At 42.0% G+C, this 22,058-nt stretch overlaps 1 protein-coding gene across 3 annotated transcripts in view; it reads right to left on the reverse strand.

The window, feature by feature from the left end:
- The window catches only part of kcnn2 (potassium calcium-activated channel subfamily N member 2), a 51,268-nt gene extending 35,907 nt beyond the window's left edge, over positions 1–15,361 (reverse strand). For all 3 annotated transcript variants that reach the window (XM_053645294.1, XM_053645293.1, XM_053645292.1), the window contains exons 1-2: positions 13,524–15,361; positions 10,781–10,876 (exon numbers count right to left, since the gene is read on the reverse strand). In XM_053645294.1, the coding sequence (XP_053501269.1) occupies positions 10,781–10,876; positions 13,524–14,330 (903 nt within the window). In that variant the 5' untranslated portion in view covers positions 14,331–15,361. The remainder of the gene's footprint in view (positions 1–10,780; positions 10,877–13,523) is intronic.
- Positions 15,362–22,058: the final 6,697 nt, after the last annotated feature.

The following is a 22,058-nucleotide window of genomic DNA, read 5'->3' on the forward strand; positions in this document are numbered from 1 at the left end:
AAAGAAGCTGACCACCTTTCAACTGTCATTCCTAACGGTCGTAATTTATTCGTTCGTCTTCGGTAAGGACTTCGGATCTGGGTCAGGGTCGCGGTAGATCTGAAACCTACAGTATTCTGGGAATTGTGGGGGCAAGGTGGAAATACACCCAGGATCTAACAATACAATACGAATATAATGACATTGTAAAAAAAAAAAAGAGAGAGCGAGAGAGAGAGAGAGAGAGAGAGAAAATAGGCCAATATGTCAAAGTGTGTCCATGAAAGGAATACTGTATTTAATTTCAATGCACACGAATATCGGGACATGCTTGAATATAGTAAGCCATAAAAACCTGATCTGCTTCCCTGAGGAAATAAACAAATACGTGTCAAAGCTGTATAATTAATGAGTTAGATTTTCCCTTTCTGATCTTCATGTCCTCTTATCTCATAAGACATGCTGCACGGCTCCGAGCTGTCAAGGATAGACCAGAGATCGGTGTCAGGAATACTCGAGTCCTCCAGCTTCTCAGTAATTCTGACAAGTGTGAGGAATGCAGCATCTCCGAGCCAGACTGTGTGCTTCAGGCCACACGTGCTTAGCTTAAACAGGGAGAGACAAGCTCGGGGGGGAATAAATAAATAAATAAATAAAAATACAGACCTTCCTCAAGGCAGCAAAAGTGGCCTCGAGGAGGGGGATAAAAATCTTTCGTCTGTTTACCAGGGGCGATCGGCTGTCACGAAAGTGCTTTCCGAAAGTCTGTTCTTCCAAAGCGCGGTGATTAAACATTTAGATTGGGCTGTGCAAGGAAAGCTACTCGCTAGGTAAAACTAATTATGGTAATGGACAACCTGCAACACAATCCTCAAGAGGTCTTCACCTCAGCACATCAGATATTCCGCACGGAGTGTCAGAGCCACCGGACGGGTAGAGCCGCTACGTTCGCCCACCGCACATATACACGCGTAGGTTAAGTTACACGCACAACAAACCAAGCTGACCTGAGCAACAACGTGACCAAATGAATCAAAGAAACCCTGGGGGTCAAGAGGATTTCCTGGAGGCTCATAGCGTAAATAAAACATGCTGACGGAGGCAGAGACTGGACAGTTGATCTCATCTCGGGTTCTCAAGGTGCTGTAGAGTCCAGAAGTTACCAAGAGCTAGTTTATTTCAGGAATTCAGGAATAAAAGCAGGAAGAAAACTTTACCGTCCTGAAGGGTCCTATAACGGCATGCGTTGTATTTTTCTTATCGCGTAGGAGTTTTCCAAAAATGACATCGTTTCATTCCATAAAAATCTCGATTTCAGTTTTAGACTCCTTCCAGAAATGTTAAAAAAAATCTTCACAGTATCAACGAATATACGGATATTTAATACATTTGCCTTTGTTAAGTACGCTGCCACTACCGTCAGACATGCTGTTACAGTTAATTAACACGTATTGACCAATCAGATTTGAGAATTCGTGCTTTTTTTGCGGACAACTACTCGAATTCGCAAAATTGCAATGGCACAAAATTGTTTCGCACGCTCTTTCGCAGTGGAGTTTGTCGGAGACCTTTTAGCTGCACTCGTGTTCCACGAACGTGAATCGAAGAGGCTGAATACGCGTCGTGATGGCGTCACCTGACGCGTCTCGGCCCAGATCTGCGGAAAACCTGCTGTCGGTTTTTTTTTTTTTTTTTTTTTAAACTGCAAGTTTGTGCGAATTTCTGCAAAATCGTGAAATCCTGGAAGGACTGATTAAGAGCAAAAGTACAATATCAGAATTCTGATGCACCATTTTACTTCTCAGTCCACTACATCTCAATCATAGCTACCTATTTAACTTATAAACAATTATATCATTTATTTAATGTATGCAAAACGTCCAATCCCAAACATGTGGACAGAAGAAGAATAAAATCGCATCAGCAAGGATGTAGAAACTGTGGATTTGGCAACCCTGCAGTTAACTAGCCAGATTTCTGTACAGGATGTCAGGAGACGTGGAATATTTCCAAAATGCATAATCTTTAAGGAAATTCATGGAGATTTGAATGAGAGTAATGAGGATGTAGAGATGTTATTTTTAGTCGTTTCTTACAACATTAAACGAGTTTATAAATCTACGTCGATTATTTTTTAACGGTTTAAAGTGACTTTAATCTGCAATAAGATCAATGAAAATACAACGCCAGATGTCGTGCAGTCAGTCCTCCTTAAGCCTGACCATCACCATGATGGATTTGACAAGTGCTGACACTCAATTTTCCTTTGTTTCTTACGAGTATAGACTTTGTCTTGCTATTGATTTGAACTTTTTGGCCAGGAAGAAGAGGATCTGAAGCGAGACTCGACGGTCATCGGCATCTGTCACTCGGCTAGGCAGTGCAGGCCGGTTACTGGTTTCAAGGCTGCTCAATATAACTAATGGAGCGGGACTCAATATTTAATCTGTGTAATGCAGAGATGGGAGCATATATCTTGTCACTGGGAAAAGAAATCGCTCCGTCTCATTAGTGAATTACAGCCTGAGAGGCTCGCCTCAATTAGAAATGACCGCCATGGTTTATTTATAATATCAAAGAGTGAGATGGTAAGAGGCCACTTTGCATAAATAGACGGCCTGTAGGAGGTTACTTTGTGCTTTCGGGTTACTTTGAGAAGTTGTACGGTCTCTGCGTATTTCGTCAACCGGACTCCGTTAGCGGGACGTAAAGCTTACGGGCGATCCTGATTAACGGTAAACCTGTAGGTATGCTGAGCGTGAGGAACGGATTAGCTAAAGATAACCCACACTCGCTATGGTGAATCTATACGGAACGGGCTTGTAGGTTTAATCGTGTTGTATCTGGACTGTAATTCTGTCCAGGAGACGTCAGCGCAGTGAAAACACAAAGGTCGCGGTGAAGAATGGAAATGAGACACCTTTCTCCGTGTCAGTGAGGAAACGTTTCACCACCAGATTAAAAGATCCGACACATCCTCTGTAGACTGACACTGTCACTCACACACACTCTTGAGTATACACACATACACACACGCACACTTGCACGCGCATGAGTAGACGGTAAGGAAGGTGTATCCTCTGTGCCTGTCTCTCAGCAACGGAGGCGTGGCCTCCGTCTCTGTCTCTCCGGAAAGGAGGCGGGGCCTCCGTGCCTGCCTCTCAAGAAAGGAGGCGTGGCCTCTGTGCCTGTCTCTCAGGAAAGAAGGCGTGGCCTCGGTGCCTGTCTCTCAAGAAAGGAGGCGTGGCCTCGGTGCCTGTCTCTCAGGAAAGAAGGCGTGGCCTCGGTGCCTGTCTCTCAAGAAAGGAGGCGTGGCCTCTGTGCCTGTCTCTCAGCAAAGGAGGTGTGGCCTCTGTGCCTGTCTCTCAGCAAAAGAGGTGTGGCCTCTGGGACTGTCTCTCAGCAAAGGATTATTTTGTGCATCATGTATTATAACAAATCAAATCTGACGATTCTTATCATAGTCCAGGTGTGAAAGAGCTATCATTTTCTGACTAAAGATACAAAAGTCTTCAGCTGAGCCTTGAAGCCCCCGTACCTTTTTTTCCTGAGAGGGAGACCCTGAGTGAGTCTGACCGACACTCAAGCTCATACTGACCACGCTAAACGCATCACAATCAAAATAAATGGTAAATGGCCTGCACTTTAACCTTAGCGGTTCTACAAAGCGCTTTCTCATTCAGCCATTCTCACACTCACACACACACACCAATGGCAGCAGCTCTACCATGCAAGGCGCTAGCCTGCCATCGAGAACAACTCGGCGTTCAGCGTCTTGCCCAAGACGACTTCGGCATGCGGATTCATGTGAATCGCCAACCCTGCGATCAGTGGACAACCACCAGTCTACCACCTGAGTCACAGCCGCCCCACAAAATAACCCCAAGTCATGACGAAATAACCCCACTGCTGTCTTCTTTCTCAAGTTTAATCTTCAGCAATGATTGTATGTTACACTACAGTGTATTACACTAAACACTGACTGACCCCCAGCCTTTATGAGCTGTCACAAGCCTACACAATCCAATAACTTCCAGCTCAGTGGAAAACCAGATGATTCAGCAACCGCCGGAGCTGCTGGTAATAAAGTGGTAACAACTTTACAGTGTGATAACATCAAAAAAAAAAAAGGATTAGAGGAACAATCGAGCTAATAATAGCCACCAGCTATAGCAAATGATCGACATAATGAGAAAGTAACAAAACGGAACAAGGAGCTCGATATAACTTTATATATTATATATAAAACTTATAAATTTAGAAAAAGTGATGCCAGCGTGGTCCGACAACACTCACGCTAACGCGCCAACACTCTGCTGTACCGCACGGGAGCTACTGACACGTATTATTGACATGGGAGCTATTGACACGTATTAACCAAACCTGATGCACTAATCATTTTGAACGGGCGCCTGGTCTCTTCGGATTCTTCCGGCTTGCTGAATTAAAGATGGAAAAAGGAGAAGCTTGGAAACGATCCGTGCTTTATACGCCAGCTAACTCGTCACATTTCGTAATGCTAATAACCCTCCCAACAGGCGAAAAAACGCCTTCAGGAAGGATTTCTCAAATAGCAGTGATGGTTGGAATGTGCAAAATAGTGCTTTGTTGTGTGTGTGTGTGTGTGTGTGTGTGTGTGTGCGCGCCATTTACACTGGCAGCACCTTTCTTCTGGCAAACCATTCAGAAGATCGATGTCCCTTTGAGACGTGCAAGCCTTAAATACAAGAAGAGGAGAAATAAATAAATAAATAAATCACTCGCACATGAATTCCATCTTCTGAAATTCTGTGAACGTTTCTGCATATATTTACAGTCCTGATGACAAGATGAAGCATGAGCGCTAATATAATGTGTAAGACTGTGTTTGTGTCCCTACTGGGAATCTGCTCTGAGCGCTTTCTAACGCGAGACGGAGGTAAAGTGATAAGTTAAAGGCGCTGAAGGAAACACGGGCTGTTGCTTTATCCAGGTGCGGGCGGGTATTTCTCAAAGGCGGGACTTTATCTGTCCTAATGTTTGCGAAAGGTGGGAATCGACAACACGTGTCTGTTCTTAACGCTTCTGTAAGCGAGCTATTACAGACACTCATTTCTCGCTCGCTCTCTCTCTTCCTTCCTTGAGCGGGCACGCTTGCTTTTATAGAGTTATAATGAGCATAAAGTACTACAGAAAAAAAAGAGGGAAGATGAGGAAGGAGAAAAGAGCGACTCAAATTTCAAGGGATGGCTGGTCTCAAAACACGCTCGGTTTGAAGAAAGAAGCATTTGTACACGCTCACAGAAAACACAGCAGGTCCTGTCTGTGTCAAGAACCGTGTCTTTGTTACTATTTTAATGATGTAGCGCCAGATGGGGCGCTTCCTGGCATTCAGATTATTTATTTAATTAATTAATTATTAATTAAAGATTTCTAATAGCACTTATTTCACGGTTTTTCCACATACCGCTTGTGTGTTTTAGCCTTTAAAAAAAATCTCACGCTTAAGGTTAAATTTGGGGAAACTTTCCCTATTGTTTGACCCAAAAAGTCAAAAAAAAAAAAAACAAACTTGGACATTTGGAACAATTCTATTGGCTCAAGTCCTTTGAGAAGACATAAAGATTAAAAGGTATACAGCGACTCGAAAGGTAAACAAAGCGACCGGTTCATATTCGATGAGAACCGGAGACTTCCGGAGACCGTTTGTCATTAGATGTGGGCGTGTCCGGCGATGCGACAAAGCTGAGAAAAGTTTAACTTTAGCGACTTGGTGCAGCGACAACCAATGGGAGTGACGACACTAAAGCACATGAACTTTGACCTCAGATAGATGGCTGCAATGGCAAAGATTACGATATAATGCACATATACACTGGCGAATTTTATATCCAAACGCTCTCCGTCTCTAGCGGCAAGATAACCGGTTTGTTGTCATAAGTGGAATCCTGGTTGTGCCACTCACTAATAAATGTTACCATGGCACCCAGTAGTAGGAACGCCTACTGGCGACTTAGTACAGCGACTGGCGACTTGCGATGTGTGAACATACCTTAAGTGTTACCTTGTGGGCGGGGTTAACATAGAAATAATTACTTCATACTATGATGCCTTCACATTCACTAATTTAGACTAGGTGAACTAATAACAGACCGAAAAGGTACTTGCGTTACATGCCATGTCCTATCAGCAACGAGCATGTGATGTTCATTGAGGACCTTTCCAAACCTTTTGAGAAATTCGTACAAATTTCGCCTGAAATCTTTTTTTAATTTCATTTTATTTGCAGCATGATGGCAAAATTGGTCCGGAAGTTGTTGGTGCTGAGTTTTTTTTTTAAATCTCAGCACACCTCAAAGATTTTACCTCAGGTCTAAATGAATGAACTAGTATAAATAATAGTTTATCCAATGCCAATATTTATGGTACGCTATTGCATCACTCTATTAAAAATGTTGTTTTTTTTTTTTTTTAAATGACGACATTACACAGAAAGGAATTAAGTACGGGCTTCAGTGCGAGGAAATGTTTAAAGTAAAGGCAACAAACGGCGAGAAATAATGCCCGCTGAGATGTAACCATAGCAACAGAACTACAACGGTAGCTTACTGATATGTGGAGGGGGAGGGGCTAGAATCTCAGCTGTATATTTTATGGTCTGTATCTTTAGATCATTCCGTTATGGAAAACATTTACGATTTTTTTAAACAATAACCAGCTTGATACAAGCAAGATAACGCTGCCACAGTGACGCGGTATTAAAATGTAATGATCTCCGCTTTGCATCATCATGTTCTTTCCATCTGGCCAGTCGGTCATAAAATACGACACTGCTTTGCGTGTGATCCCTTATCCCTTGTATCAATGTAATAAATGTCGGCTTCATGCTACTGCCACGTCAGCAATCGTTGCACAGACATACAATAAGAATGTTAATTTATCTTTATTTATTACTTATTAACAAAGCAGCTAGATTTAAACCACAAACTGCAGCTGATCTTGTAAAATACCCGAATAAACTACAAATTATACGATTAAACGAAATTATCCTGATGCGCAAGGCAAATCCAGGCTATTACGCAAAAGCTTGTGGAATATTTCAGAAGAAATGGTCAAATAACTATTAAAAGGTATTGGAAGTTACATTTGAAATGTTTAATGATGTTAGCTAAAGCTAGCTGTTTTTGAAACACTACATTCACACAATTACGTCTGATATAAAACCCACAAGAACATGCTGCCTGTGCTACAACATCAGAATGCCAGTGCAAAGAGGCAGAGTTTTCTGAACGGGCTGGCCAGCTGTTAGTATGTAAGAAATGACCACAGGGGAAAACAAAATGGACTAAAAGAAAACATACACAGCCATGACACATCTACATTTAATCTCTACCCTTACACAACTACACATTTACAAGACATACTAGCAGAGTTCATGGGGTTGCGAGGTTGTTGTTTTTTTTTTTTATTAGCACACAAGATTGTTCCCTCATTCATATCGCACAATAGTGACTTTATTTCTTGCAATTATGAGTTTATATCACTTGATATCCACTTGACGCAGTACCTGAAATGTGACTAACGCCAGGCAACGAGCGCGCGCTAGCGTCTGGTTTCCCATGTCTTGACTAGCTGATGAGTGTTGTCCTTACTGTATATGGCCTGTTCATAGAGAATGATTGATGGCTTTGTGGGGGCGTTCTGTGTAACTCAATAAATGTCAAGTGGATGTCTAAATTGTGAGAAACAAATGCGAGAATTGCGAGGTGTAAACCTGTAAATGCGAGAAAAAAAGTCGGAATTGTGAGAGGTTATCTCGTAATTGCGAGAAAAAAGTCAGAATTGTGAGAGGTTATCTCGTAATTGCGAGAAAAAAGTCAGAATTGTGAGAGGTTATCTCGTAATTGCGAGAAAAAAGTCAGAATTGTGAGAGGTTATCTCGTAATTGCGAGAAACAAGTCAGAATTGTGAGAGGTTATCTCGTAATTGCGAGAAACAAGTCAGAATTGTGAGAGGTTATCTCGTAATTGCGAGAAACAAGTCAGAATTGTGAGAGGTTATCTCGTAATTGCGAGAAAAAAGTCAGAATTGTGAGAGGTTATCTCGTAATTGCGAGAAAAAAGTCAGAATTGTGAGAGGTTATCTCGTAATTGCGAGAAAAAAGTCAGAATTGTGAGAGGTTATCTCGTAATTGCGAGAAAAAAAGTCAGAATTGTGAGATGTTAACTCGTAATTGCGAGAAACAAGTCAGAATTGTGAGATGTTAACTCGTAATTGCGAGAAAAAAGTCAAAATTGTGAGGTAACCTGTTAATTGTGAGAAAAAAGTCAGAATTGTGAGAGGTTATCTCGTAATTGCGAGAAAAAAGTCAGAATTGTGAGAGGTTATCTCGTAATTGCGAGAAAAAAGTCAGAATTGTGAGAGGTTATCTCGTAATTGCGAGAAAAAAGTCAGAATTGTGAGAGGTTATCTCGTAATTGAGAGAAACAAGTCAGAATTGTGAGATGTTAACTCGAAACTGCGAGAAAAAAGTCTGAATTGAGTGAGAAATAAAGTGAAAATTAAAGTGAAAATTGTGCAACCTGAACTCACAATTGTGAGGATAAAAATGTCCGAACTGCGATATGAACTCGTAACTGCGAGAAAAAAAAAGTCAGAATTGTGAGATGTTATCTCAAAACTGCGAGAAAAAAAGTCCGAATTGCAATAAGAACTCGTAACTGCGAGAAAAATGTCAGAATTATAAGATGTAAACTCGTCCTGTACCTTTTCACGACATTATCCATGTAGCTTTGGAGCAAGACTAAAGAAGCAAACTACATTTATAATGCGAGGACAACTGCGTAATTTCATTTTTGCCCAAATTCTCTTGTAACTTTGTAGATATCCATCTCCGCCCTAATTTCTCAATGACCTGGACAGAAAGTCAGGAATTTCCAATTATAATGTCAATTATTCTTATTCTTATTATCTTCTCCTATCTTCTCATATTTGAGCAATTCTGATTAGGAAACACACAATACCATTCATTATTTCCAACAGTTTAATTAAAAAGTGATGTATGCCAACCGACACCACAATCCACGTCCGCCGTCTCTGTTCTGAATTAAAAAACATCTCCACGTCGGAGGAGATATAAAAATGTGAGTCTGATGATGGATGAAGGTCAGATGAGTTTTGCTGGAGCTTGACATTTTGAGGTTGTCTCAGAACACTTCACGGGTTTATCTCTGGAACACGAGGCTCCTTCTCTGTGATTTCGCTTAATCGCGGCACGGATGACCGAGTGTACGGTCAGCGCTGCAGAATGCGGCACTTATCATGCAAACTAAAATCACGAGAAACACGGTCCCGCTAATAAAATGATTAATTTGTTTTAACGATAGGTTATCAGTAGATGCACCGGACTAATTTAATGGTCTAATAAGTTCACGTGTAGCCGGAATAATGCAGTGCTGCGAATGTTAAATCAATCTACCTCTGCATTCTTGGACCTCATGTGCGTCTAATGAGGGGAGAAGAAAAAAAAAAAAAAAAAGGCATTGATGATGATGATGATGTATGGATAGTGTGCGTTGCATTGAACAGGCTTTCGCTTTATGGAAAAAAGTACCTGCTTGGTTGCCTGGTAATAGTGCAAACTGCTGAAATACTGTAGAACACCTTAAGTCATACATATACAGTTGTTTCTCATATCGTGGCTGGAAGCTGAGGATGCAAACACGGCCTCGATATCGATCTTCACACCGCCAGCCAGCGTGTGTAAAATAAAATACCCATCATGACAGTGTTGCGGTAATTTGAGTCATTTCCTGATTTGTTTCAGATCACAGAAACCACAACGAGATGCAAGCGTTCATCCGGAACCTAGTGACTGCAGTAGGGGATGAAATGTGAGAGAATAAGTGAGATCTTGCTATGAGAGCTGATTCGATTCTCAGAGGAAACAAGAAACAGCCTTAATCAGATTCTCATTTACAAGATTCCAAGCCTGCTTCTGGGTTGTTGTTTTGTTTTTTTTTGTCCTCTTAACAAAGCAGCAAACCCCGATACACAAACATACGAGCTATGAAATCAGGACTCGCGGTGGGAAAAAGAAGAAGAAGAAAAAACCAAACTCGGCTCTGACGCAAGGTCATAAAATTGAGCTCTGTCCAAGTGCAGGGAGCTGCTCGGCCGAGCCGAGCGTCCGGAGCGTTCTCTTAACCCTCTCAGGAGACGAAAACGACCGAAATGAAACAATTACGCTGGAGGATAACGCCGAGGCTCTGGAGCAGCCTCACGCTGTGGTGGTTCGTACAGTAAAACCGGCAGTGATGAATTATTACCTACAGTGCGGCGTTCCTCCAGAGAACGGTCACGTTCTCGGACTAGAAATGACTTTCTGTAAGGGGATCCCCGACGACACTAATTCAATTCAACGCCGGGGCTGACGTGCACAAAATATCACCGGATCAAAATATATGATTCTGTATGATTGATGCTTTAAAATAAATAAATAAATAAATAAAGACTACATTCTGCATATACATCTCTAGAGTGAAAGCTTCACGACGGCCAGCGCACTTCACAGGATAATTTGATTAAGGGAAGGGATACACTCCAAGGTGACATAATCTGATTGTCTATTATTAACCACTACATTAAGTGCCCTTCTGAACATGTTTTCAGGAGGGAGGATGTAGCACAGATCACACTGCGCTCTCATGAAAAGGCTGATTTAAGCGATTTACTCTGGACCTGATATGAAATAGGAAGAGCGTGTGTGTGTGTATATGAGTGCACATGTATGTCCGAGTGTGTGTGTGTGTGTGTTGGTTACCTGAATCTCCCGGGCGTGATATATGATAATCAAGCCGAGAAGGATGATTGTAGAAAGGCTTATCAGGCATTTTAGAGCTAATGAATACAACGACTCCTGAAAAAGAAGAGGGGAAAAAAAAAAATCAGGTCATTTAAGTGTTGCAGTTTAACCAACCCCCTGAAACTTCCAGGACATGTCTATAGGTCTGTACTTACGTTTCCTCTCTCTTGTAAAAACATACCTTTCCTATTAGTGTCAGTGTCGTCTGAATAATTCATCGAACTACTGAATAATATGCTTCTGAATTAATTACTGAATAATACCAAGCTGAGAGTTTAAGGGGTTAAAGTAATCTGGACGCGTGTAGTCTTAAAGGGTCGACCGTGCTACTCCGTGATCTTTTCTATTACTCGCTGAAATATTCATGTGCATATGTTTACTTGGTCAATTAGCATGCTTTCTGTTGTTTACAGTAGCTCACAATTTCCCCACAAAGTCAGAGACGGTTGTGAGAATGATGGTCCACTGAGCTTTCAGGACCCCACATAAGTTGGTGTGGTGTTGAGCTTGATAGCTACGTAGATTATGAAAATAATCGTTAGTTACTCCATTGATAGGAATAGTAGCTTACTAACCCATGTAGCAAACTGACATTTGGTCCACCAGGGCTGTCAGGCTTCCAGGCACCTATTGGACCATCATCGGTCATTCAGCATTGGATGGCAACTTTGGTCTAATGTAATTATGCCCATTGAGCCAACTTTGGCCCACCCGCGCCAACAGACTTAAGAAAAGTGCTCTTTTGTCAAAGTGGCCCAACTCTGACCCATCAATAAACATTGCGTCAGCGTCAGTTTGCGACCTGGAAAGCTAGCTAGCTTCCACTCCAATTTCTGTACTGTTTAAAGCAGTGATGCTTCTTGAAAAATGAAAGAACAGTAGTTTACTACCAAGCGTGCTTGCCACTGCAATGAAGATTCTTAAATAATATAACAACTGTAGCATAGTAGCTTACTACCAAGCTAGCTAGCTAGCTATGTAATTGAGATAGATAAATCTTAAGCTACTTCATTCAGCGGGGTCTTTCAAACACCAGAATACAGCTTACTACCAAATTCGCTAGCTGAATGGTTTATTTTAATAATAGAATGCGATGCTAGTGCAGGGATGTTTCTCGGAGAATAGAGGTTTACTACAAAGCTAACTAGCAACACAATTCATCTAGATAAAGTTTAGCAACAGCAGTGATGTCTCTTCAAAAATAGAATAGTAAGTTACTACTAAGCTAGTTAGCTAGCTATGTAATTTACGTAGACGTTGTGTTGCTACAGCAGTGATGCCTTCTGTGTTGAATAAAAGCTTATTTAATACCTTATTTGATCTAATACTTAGGGAATGTTTAGCTAATGACAATCAATGGCGATCCCTTGCTGCAATGCTAGGACTCCTGAAAAAGTAGTCACGTTAAGCACCTTTATTTATCAAGCTCTTAGCTAGCTATCTTTATATGTAGCCAATTAACTCCACTTACAATGCCTCGTTGAAATATTAGCTGGGTTCTTTTTAAAACACAAGCTAGCTACGTCCACGCTGTAAACACTCTGGCAGGAAATAGTTTAATCCAGAGGCGCGTAAAGACCTTCAGCCGCTCCACGTTTTCATTCAGTACAAGCTGGAGACTCACCTGAGCAGGTTGTAAAGATGACAGGTGGCCGAATGCTCATTACCTGCTCACGTGTGTCAGGCAGGAAATAGATGAGAATATAGAATATGGACTGAATTGAGAACCTTTTGTCCCCGGAAACACTTAAATGAGTGAATCTGGGGGGAAAATAAAGCTCTGGTCAATCAGCCAAGACATGTTTGGTGCTGCTTCTTTAGTTTTTGCATTGGAGCGACCAGGCTAATGTGGGCTGGAGGTCTGAAATCACATCCCGTTCACTTGATAGTGTGTAGTGTCGGGATCATGTTTACACCGCTGTAGGTTAGTGTCCAAACAGTGTAGCTTTACTGGTTCAGAAAACACATCAGACACTATTTGTAGGGGAGCAGCGAACAGCACATTACTGGTTACACAGAGATCCAACAGATTAGCTAATTATCAGGAAGCGTAATTAGATAAATGTGGCTGCTTGAGACTGAGGATTAAAATCTCTGCTCTAAACAACTCATAAACGCTGAAGACCACCACTTAACATCATGCAGAGGTGTTCATCTTAGACTTTAGTTATGCGGTTTGACATTTTACACACGCTGTCATCTCTCTATTAAACACTAGAACAGGACAAAAGTCTTCCTAAGTGAAAGTTAAAATAAGAATAATTCTGTTGTTTATAGGAAATTGTTTGCATACCGTGAGCTACATTACCTAAACAAGTCATGCCTTTTAGAGAGGGGTGCAGTTTGTACAATGCTTTTTGGTGGTGAAGGGTTTTCATGATTTCTGCATTATTGTAGCTCCAAACTAATGATTACACAACATAAGCAAATTTATAAGCTCATTCTTTCTCTCTCTCTCTCTCTCTCTCTCTCTCTCTCTGGAAAATAAATAAATAAATAAATACATTTCCCTATTGTTTTCTCAGGAACCTCAGAATTGTCCCCACATGTCTTGTCTGATTAATAACATTTCATGCATTTACTTTAAAAATAAATAAACAAATAAATAAAAAAAGTGTGCACATTTGGCATCAGCCAAACTACTCCTTGGATTCCCCCTGCTGAGTGTGTAGGCTTTAAACAGCAGAAGCACTTTCTGTACCTTGCCGTACGCTCCCCATGAAAGCTCCGTCTCTATGACCATGACCACGATGCCGAACATGCCGAAGATGAGCGCGTAGTCGCTGAGGCGCTTCCTCTTCTCAAACAGGGCCCTCCGGTGCCCAAGCTTCTGGCCGATGTTCTGGTTCTTCTTCTTGCCCTGCTTGCCTCCTCCTCCTCCTCCTCCACCACCTCCTCCTCCTCCTCCGCCGTCCGCCGTGGAGTACGGCACCGGAGCGCTGACGCGGTTCTCCGTCCTCGAGTCCACGGCGCACACGGGCTGCAGCGGCTGCGACTCCGAGTCGAACTCGTGCAGGTTGCGGCGCGACGAGCCGGCGCGGCTCAGCGGCCGCATCACGCCGCCGTTGTATCTGCAGCCGCTCATCGCGACGGCGGCTATTTCGCGGCGGGGTTCGCCGACCGGGCTTCCCGGCTGCTGCGGAGGATGGTGGTGGCGGTGGTGGTGGTGGTGATGGTGGTGGCGGTGGTGATGTTGCCTGGATGAACTACCATGACTAGAAGGCGTGAGCTCACACGCGCTGCACCGGCACCCTTGCCTCGGGGAAGACGAGACGGACGGCGTCCTTACTGAAGTGCCGAGTTGGGTTTGAGACGACGTCCCGTGACAAACGAGGCTTTTGCGCGCGTGGCAGGTGCGGGAGTCGCGCCGCCCGCCGGAGCGCTCCTCCTTCTCCTCCTCCTCCTCTTCCTCCTCTTCTTCCTCTTCCTCCTCTCGCGGTGCGCAGTGCTGCGGCTGGAGGCGCTGCTGTTGGAGGAAGCGACGCTGCGGCTGTAATGGGCTTCCCATCCCAGCGCCGCCGCTTCTCACCGACTGTGTGCGCTACGGTGTGCGCTGGTGGGCGTTCCCAACTTGAGTGCGCTCCTGGTTGCCATGGTTACTCTGCTAGCAAGTAAGGTTTGGGCAAACAAACAGGCACGGGAAAGTCGTGCTCGTCAACTTCTGCAAAGGAAATACACCTATGCGTGGCCACTTTATTAGGTAGGCTCCACCTAGCTTAGAAATGCATCATTTACCTTCCTATCAGGTGCATCTTACACCTCTATCCACAAGGATACATCTTTTAGACCTTGCAGTGTATTTATTGTCTTGTGTGTTTATTAATTTGATCTTTCCTACAATGACAATAAAACCCCACTTGACTTGCCTTGATGTTGTATACCTTTATGTTACTCTAAAAGCCAATTAAAGGTCCAATTATGTATGAAAAATCATTTTACAGGAACATTAAACAATTGGCACCCTGTTCAGGGTGTACCCCGCCTTGTGCCCGATGCTCCCTGGGATAGGCTCCAGGTTCCCCATGACCCTGAAAAGGATAAGCGATATAGAGGATGGATGGATGGATGGAGGAACATTAAACATGTAAAAAAAAACCAAAAAAACCAAAAAAAAAAAACAAACACATGCACACACACACACTAAAAGTGCAAAAGATGGATCCTATACTCTTGAGGGTACCACCCCAGTGACAAGGGAACGTAGGCTATTAAATCTAGAATCTAGAATTTCTGATCGGAGTCAAGAACTGCATTTTTAGAAATGCAGTAATCTAGGTAAATGACCAGAATAATAAGGCTGTAAGTACCGACAGTGGAGATGAGGTTCCTCTACTCTCCGTGATAGGATGACAAGCTCGATAGTCCAGGTGACCCTCGGAATAGGAGTCAGTCGAGGTGGCTGGGGCACCTTAGAGAGATGAGCTGTATCAGGTATGTCTCACTGGACGGAGACCCCGGGCCAGAACCAGCTGAAGAGATTATATCTCACAGCTGGCTTGGGACCATCTGGGAATCCTCCAGGAAGAGCTGAAATTTGTTGCTGGGAATAGAAAAGTCTGGACTGACCTGCCACCAGGAAATTTAATGGAAAAAAATAGTAATCAAGAGGCTTAGAGGTCAAATATGCCAAATTTGTAACGAAATTAGCACAGGTGAAAATAATGTGTACATACTTAACACATTTAGAAGCTTTAAAGGGTTCTTTCGTTGTCCACTGGGAGAACCCTTAAAAGTTATACAGTAGCCTACATAATAGGTAGAACCCAGACAGCAGTGTTTCCAAAAGAACCCTTGACAAAAGAACAAAAAAACAAAACCCTTGGACCATTTCTTCTAAAAGAGTAAACATTTATAATGGTCACGCAGATGATCTACATCATGGTTAAGAGTTGAGTTGAGATATTTTGGTCCCTTGGTTGAATCCCCAGATAAAACGCTGAAACTAAATGAGATGAGGAATCGAGTTACCTTCACTGTAGGCTGTAGAATTTACACAGTGATCCGATGCAGTTTCATTTGACACAAAAATAAATAAATAAATACATTCGCAGAGCAATAAAATAAAAATGGTTCATATTTCAGAAACATGGGCCTAGTATTTGATCTGCTCCTCTGCACTTAGATTTTATTCCTCCAACTTCTCAATTTTTCCGGTAACGGATCTGCGCCTCGGGTTTTCCCAAAGAAAACAAATACGAGACCAAAGTCATGGCTGTACGTGGAATATTACTAGTTCGAGTATTTGGCTGCAGATGACAATTTAGACCAAATAATTAATTGGCTGTAAATGTAGATATTTTGATAGATAATGTATATTTGTGTGATATTATATCTGTGAAGTCAAATACAACCCCAATTCCCAAAAAGTTGGGACGCTGTGTGAAATGTAAATAAAAACAGAAAGCAATGATTTGCAAATCTCATAAACTCGTATGTTATTCACAATAGAACAGTGAAAACATATCAAATGTTTAAACTGAGGACATGTATGATTTTAAGGAAAAAATGAGGCAATTTTGAATTTGACGGCCGCAACGCCTCTCAAAAAAGTTGGGACGGGGCAACAAAAGGCTGGAAAAGTAAGTGTTAGTGAAAAGAAAGTGCCGGAGGTTAATTGGGAACAGGTCAGTAAGATGATTGGGTATAAAAAGCGTATCTTAGAGAGGCGGAGTCTCTCGGAAGTAACGATGAGCAGAGGTTCACCAATCTGCGAAAAACTGCGTCTACAATGTGTGGAATGATTTCAGAATAATGTTCCTCAATGTTAAATCGCGAAGACTATGAATATCTTGTCATATACAGTACATAATATCATCAAAAGATTCGGAGAATCTGGAGAAATCTGTGCGTAAGGGACAAGGGTGACAAACGCATGCCCGTGATCTTCGGGCCCTCAGGCGACACTGCATTAAAAACAGGCCTGATTCTGTAATGGAAATCACTGCATGGGTTCAGAAACACCTCCAGAACTCATTGTCTGTGAACACGGTTCTCCGTGTCATCCATAAACGCTGGTTAAAGCTCTATCATGCAAAGAAGAAGCCATATGTGAACATGATCCAGAAACGCAGCCATCTTCTCTCGGCCAAAGCTCATTTAAAATGGACCGAGGCAAAGTGTAAAACTGTTCTGTGGTCAGACGAATCGAATTTTGAAATTCTTTTTGGAAGCCATGGACGCTGCTTCATTTAAACTAAAGAGGACTAAAGAGGAGAGGGACCGCCTGGCTTTTTATCAGCACTCAGTTCAAAAGCCTGCGTTGCTGATGGGATGGGGGTGCAGTAGTGCCTATGGAACTGGCAGCTTGCACATCTGGAAAAGTACCATCAATACTGAAAGGTATATACAGGTGTTAGTGCAACATCTGTTTCCATCCAGATTCCATCCCATCTTTACTTCTGAAAGACTCTGCCTCTCTAATATACTCTTTTTATACCCAATCATCTTGTTCCCAATTAACATAATTAGTTGAAAAATGTTCCTCCAGCTGTTTTCCTCCAACATTTACTTTTCCAGCCTTTTGTTGCCCCGTCCCAACTTTTTGGAGAGGCGTTGCGGCCATGAAATTCAAGATTACCTTATTTTTTCCTAAAAGCGTTACCTTTCCTCAGTTTAAACCTATGACATCTTTTCTATGTTCTACTGTGAATAAAATGTGGTTTTATGAGATTTGCAAATCATCGCGTTCTGTTTTTAATACAGCGTCCCAACAGTTTTGGAATTGGGGTTGTATATTTATAACAGGAATTCTCTAATCATTTAGTCAGGAGCCCATTAACTGTAAAATAATCCCAGACCCCGCAAATATAGATTGATATTATAAACAAACTATTAGAAATTATGCACACTATTTAAATACAATACAATAACATTTGCATATTTATTTGAGCCATCTAGAGTTTTTCATTTCTGAACTTTTCCCCAATAGATTTAGATTTTTATTAAAATTGTCATTAGTTTCCAGCTGCCATTATTTATACAGGCATAATAATTTTGGTAATGGTGCGTTGTTATTTCCACCACTGCAACAAAATGAGAAAAACTCAGACCCCTTGGCTATGCTTCACAGACCCCTGGAGATCCCCGGACTCCGCCACCGGACCGTACTTTTTTTTCCCAACCACGAATTAAAGGAATAGTTTGGTATACAATCAATTCCAAACATTTTCCCCCTTTACACAAACGTAGTTGAAAAATTCGAACTCACATAAAGAATAGTCAGGGATACATATGAATATGCATGAATATGCTAATTGGGAACACCTCCCAGATGATCTAGTTATTCCAACCACCTGCAAATACACAAAAATCCATCATAGTTCCGATACAGAATTAACATCAAGTCAAAGACCCCAGGCGAACCGCACGATTTGAACCATCGCACCCTTTTGATCGGATTTTACAGCTTAACTAAACGTTGAGCATTTTCTGCTGTAGGCTTGAGTAGGACTGTGTACAGATTTCACTCGCTGTTTACATTCTGTCTTTACAGCAACTAATTAAACAAAACACACATTTACCCGTGAGCTTGGAAAATATATTTATTTAGCCCCCGAGCCAGAAATCACTTGCATTTGCTCTGTGTTTGTCGTTCGGTGCTCCAATGTCTACCTAAAAGCTCAGCAGTAAGTACGTCTGTAGCATTAACAACATTATCATCGCAATTCGATTTTGACTCTCAATCAGAAATGTCATTCTTTTGACTTTCTCAATAAATACAGGTAAGACTGCTAATTTGCTGAATTTTAGGTGATTTCAGCTCCGTACAAATGGATTTAAAAAAAAAAAAAAAAGGGTTGCAGAGATAAAAACAGTAGTAGCCACCATATATATATATATGTATGTTTTAAAATACAGACTTATTCTGTGGTTAGCACGTTCGCCTCACACCTACAGGGTCGGGGGTTTGATTCCCACCGTGGCCATGTGTGTGCGGAGTCTGCATGTTCTCCCCGTGCTGCAGGGGTTTCCTCCGGATACTCTGGTTTCCTCCCCCAGTCCAAACACATGCACGGTAGGCTGATTGGCGTGTCTAAAGTGTCCGTAGTGTATGAATGGGTGTGTGAGTGTGTATGCGATTGTGCCCTGTGATGGATTGGCACCCTGTCCAGGGTGTTCCCCGCCTTGTGCCCAATGCTCCCTGGGATAGGCTCCAGGTTCCCCCTGACCCTGTAGAAAAGGATATGCGGTATAGAAGATGGATGGACTTATCCTGTGGGACGCATGAGGGTACAGTCGGTAGCGTTGCTCTTACATGTCCTCCCCATGTCTGTGTGGGTTTCTTCTGGGATCTCCCGGTTTCCTCCAACCTCCCAACCAGGATTGTATTGGATACACTAAAGTGCCCCTAAAAGGTCTGCACTTATATAGCGCTTTTATCCAAAGCGCTTTTACACCGTGTCTCATTCACCCATTCACACACCAATGGTAGCAGAGCTGCCATGCAAGATGGGGTTCAGTGTCTTACCCAAGGACACTTTGGCACGTGGAGTCACGTGGGCCGGGAATCGAACCGCCAACCCTACGATTAGTAGACAACCCCCTCTACCACCTGATCCCCACGAATAAGTGTGTGCAAGGTGCATTGCATTGTAATAGCCTAGGCTCCGGATAGGGTTTTTACCCAGTCCTGTCAGTTCCCAGGCGTCTGGTTTTAACATTTTCACAGAAGTGCCCCGCGACCTTGAAGGATAAGCAGTATAGAAAATGGATGGAGGGATGGATGGATGAATTAAAGCTGGATTTTATATCCATGAGTAACACTCTTGAGAAGCAATCCAACCCTGGGAGATTTATGGATTATTGGGTTATTATTGTGTAAATCCCTCCTGCTGTAGTGTCTCACACCTCAGAGTCAAACAGTAGCCATGTTACCCAGGTCAGTTTATTACATATATTAATCAACTGTATTATTACTGTAATAACCGTATTGCATCTTCAAGGGACTTTGAGGCGATCCAGAATAACAGCACGGGAACCGTTGCAGTCCTGCACTGCAGTCACTCGCTACGTCATCTTGGGACACTGAGCCCGAGCTGCAGCATGAAGGAAAACCCCTTCCATTTAAAAAAGAAAAATAGGGCTACATCCCAAATGCACTATGAATGAAACAGTGGCTCCCCTCACACATCCTCTCTAGTGCACTTTATTTCCAATATGGAGAGCTTCAGGGGAAACATAACAGACATTACACTGCAATCAGTGCACACTCCCTAACTTTTGTACCTTTTGTTAGGGAGCCTAACGGACATCTGGGGATCACTTTGAGAACTTAGTTGTTGTTTTTCCCTCAATAATAATAATAATTAATAAATAAACAATCCTATCAAGCACTCTTCAATAAAAGCAAATGGATCTATTACTTCTTAATGATATAGTGATGAAATTATAAAAGATTATTCAGTCTAGTTCTGGATATTTTATCTCATTATATTCTTATCAAGTGAAATGATCTTGAAGCACTCTTAATGCAGATCAGTTTTCTTCTTCCCTGTGTTGGTTTCCCCAAACAAGCCAGCCTCAAAAGATAATAAAAGGAATGTACTACTAGAATATTATAAGGCTTTATAGATGTGTAGCGCTTTATAGTCTTTGTGATTTTTCAGCTCTGGGAATGTTACCGTTCCCTGTGTGCCTTCTGCAGAACCTAGAGTCAATATCTTATAACTGATCTGTCTGAAACGAAGGTCCGTGTTAGTGTCTGTCAGTAAATCCATCCGTTCGTCTCCCATGACAGGCATTACGCTCAAAGCCACTTTATTCTCTTACTAAGGCTTACTGACACAAGCAACTACAAGCACCATCAATTTTCAAAGCCAAGGAGTTCAATCAGTTAATAGTGAGATGCTTGATAAATGAAACGAGCTCATTCCTAGGTAAGCATTAAAAGAGTCTGGGGTGTGCTGTTGGAGGAAAATAATCACTGATGGGGTGGAGTGATGCGGCTCCATACCCGATGCAAAGCAGAGTTAATGTTATCCCCTTAAAGTGGATCCCCCCAAGTGGTTAGCACGTTCGCCTCACGCCGCTAGGGTCGGGGGTTGGATTCCCACCGTGGCCCTGTGTGTGCGGAGTTTGCATGTTCTTGTGCTGCGGGGGTTTCCTCCGGGTTTCCTCCCCCAGTCCAAAGACATGCACGGTAGGCTGATTGGCATGTCTAAACTGTCCGTAGTGTATGAATGGGTGCGTGTGTGTGTGTATGTGATTGTGCCCTGCGATGGATTTGCACCCTGTCCAGGGTGTACCCCGCCTTGTGCCCGATGCTCCCTGGGATAGGCTCCAGGTTCCCCGTGACCCTGAAAAGGATTAAGCGGTATAGAAGATGGATGGATGGATTTTTGTACAGTAACTTCGAGACCAGGTGTAGTGTTTTAGATATGGATTTTTATTAGAACATCGTTCTTAATTAAGCTGTTCATCTTTTTCAGCCATTTTTAATAATCATCAGATAATAAACATAGCTTATTTTTCTTCCTCTTCTTCTAATCATATTATAAACAAATCTGTAAACAAGGCCTTCATATTTTTGGGAACATTAGGCCATTTGTCTAACAATGGTGCAAAATAAATGTTAAAAAATAATAATAATAAAAAAAGATAAAATGAGATTAATAATAATAAAACACATGAAAATCAATAAATGATATCTGACCCATGAGTAGATTTTAAACCCTTTTAGGTGATATTAAGTCAGTTTTTAACCAACTTGATTCATTTAAGTGACTTTTGCCTTTATTTATTTATTTTTTTAAAAACTTTTTTTTAAAAAATTTATCTAATATATTTACACTGTACATTTTCCAAATTGGGCCAAAAAAATGACACGTAATTTGCAAGTGAAGAAAAAAAAAAACTACGAAATATTTTTTACATACTTTACGGAACATATTTTATGAAACAAGTTTTTTTTGCTGTCTGTTTCAGCATTCATTATTATTTATTTATTTTTTTAAAAACCGTCTCACTGTGGCCACCGTAGTTACCAAGGTTACACGCGCGAGCTTCCTCTAGTCCTGGGTGTTGCCAGATTGGGGATTTTCACATGTGTTGACTCGGATCTTTTGAATCTCGTTCAGCTTAAACGAACGAATCTTTTTTCGAGTCATTTTGTTCATTTCAACAGAATATAATTAAACTGTTACATGTTAAATTCCCCAACACATCTAGTACTTAATAAACTGTCAAATAAACTATACGCTAATGCAACCAAGGCCGAATTATGAGAAACAGAAAAGAG

This window comes from Ictalurus furcatus, chromosome 16 (genome assembly GCF_023375685.1).
Source record: "Ictalurus furcatus strain D&B chromosome 16, Billie_1.0, whole genome shotgun sequence".
Lineage (NCBI taxonomy): Eukaryota > Metazoa > Chordata > Actinopteri > Siluriformes > Ictaluridae > Ictalurus > Ictalurus furcatus.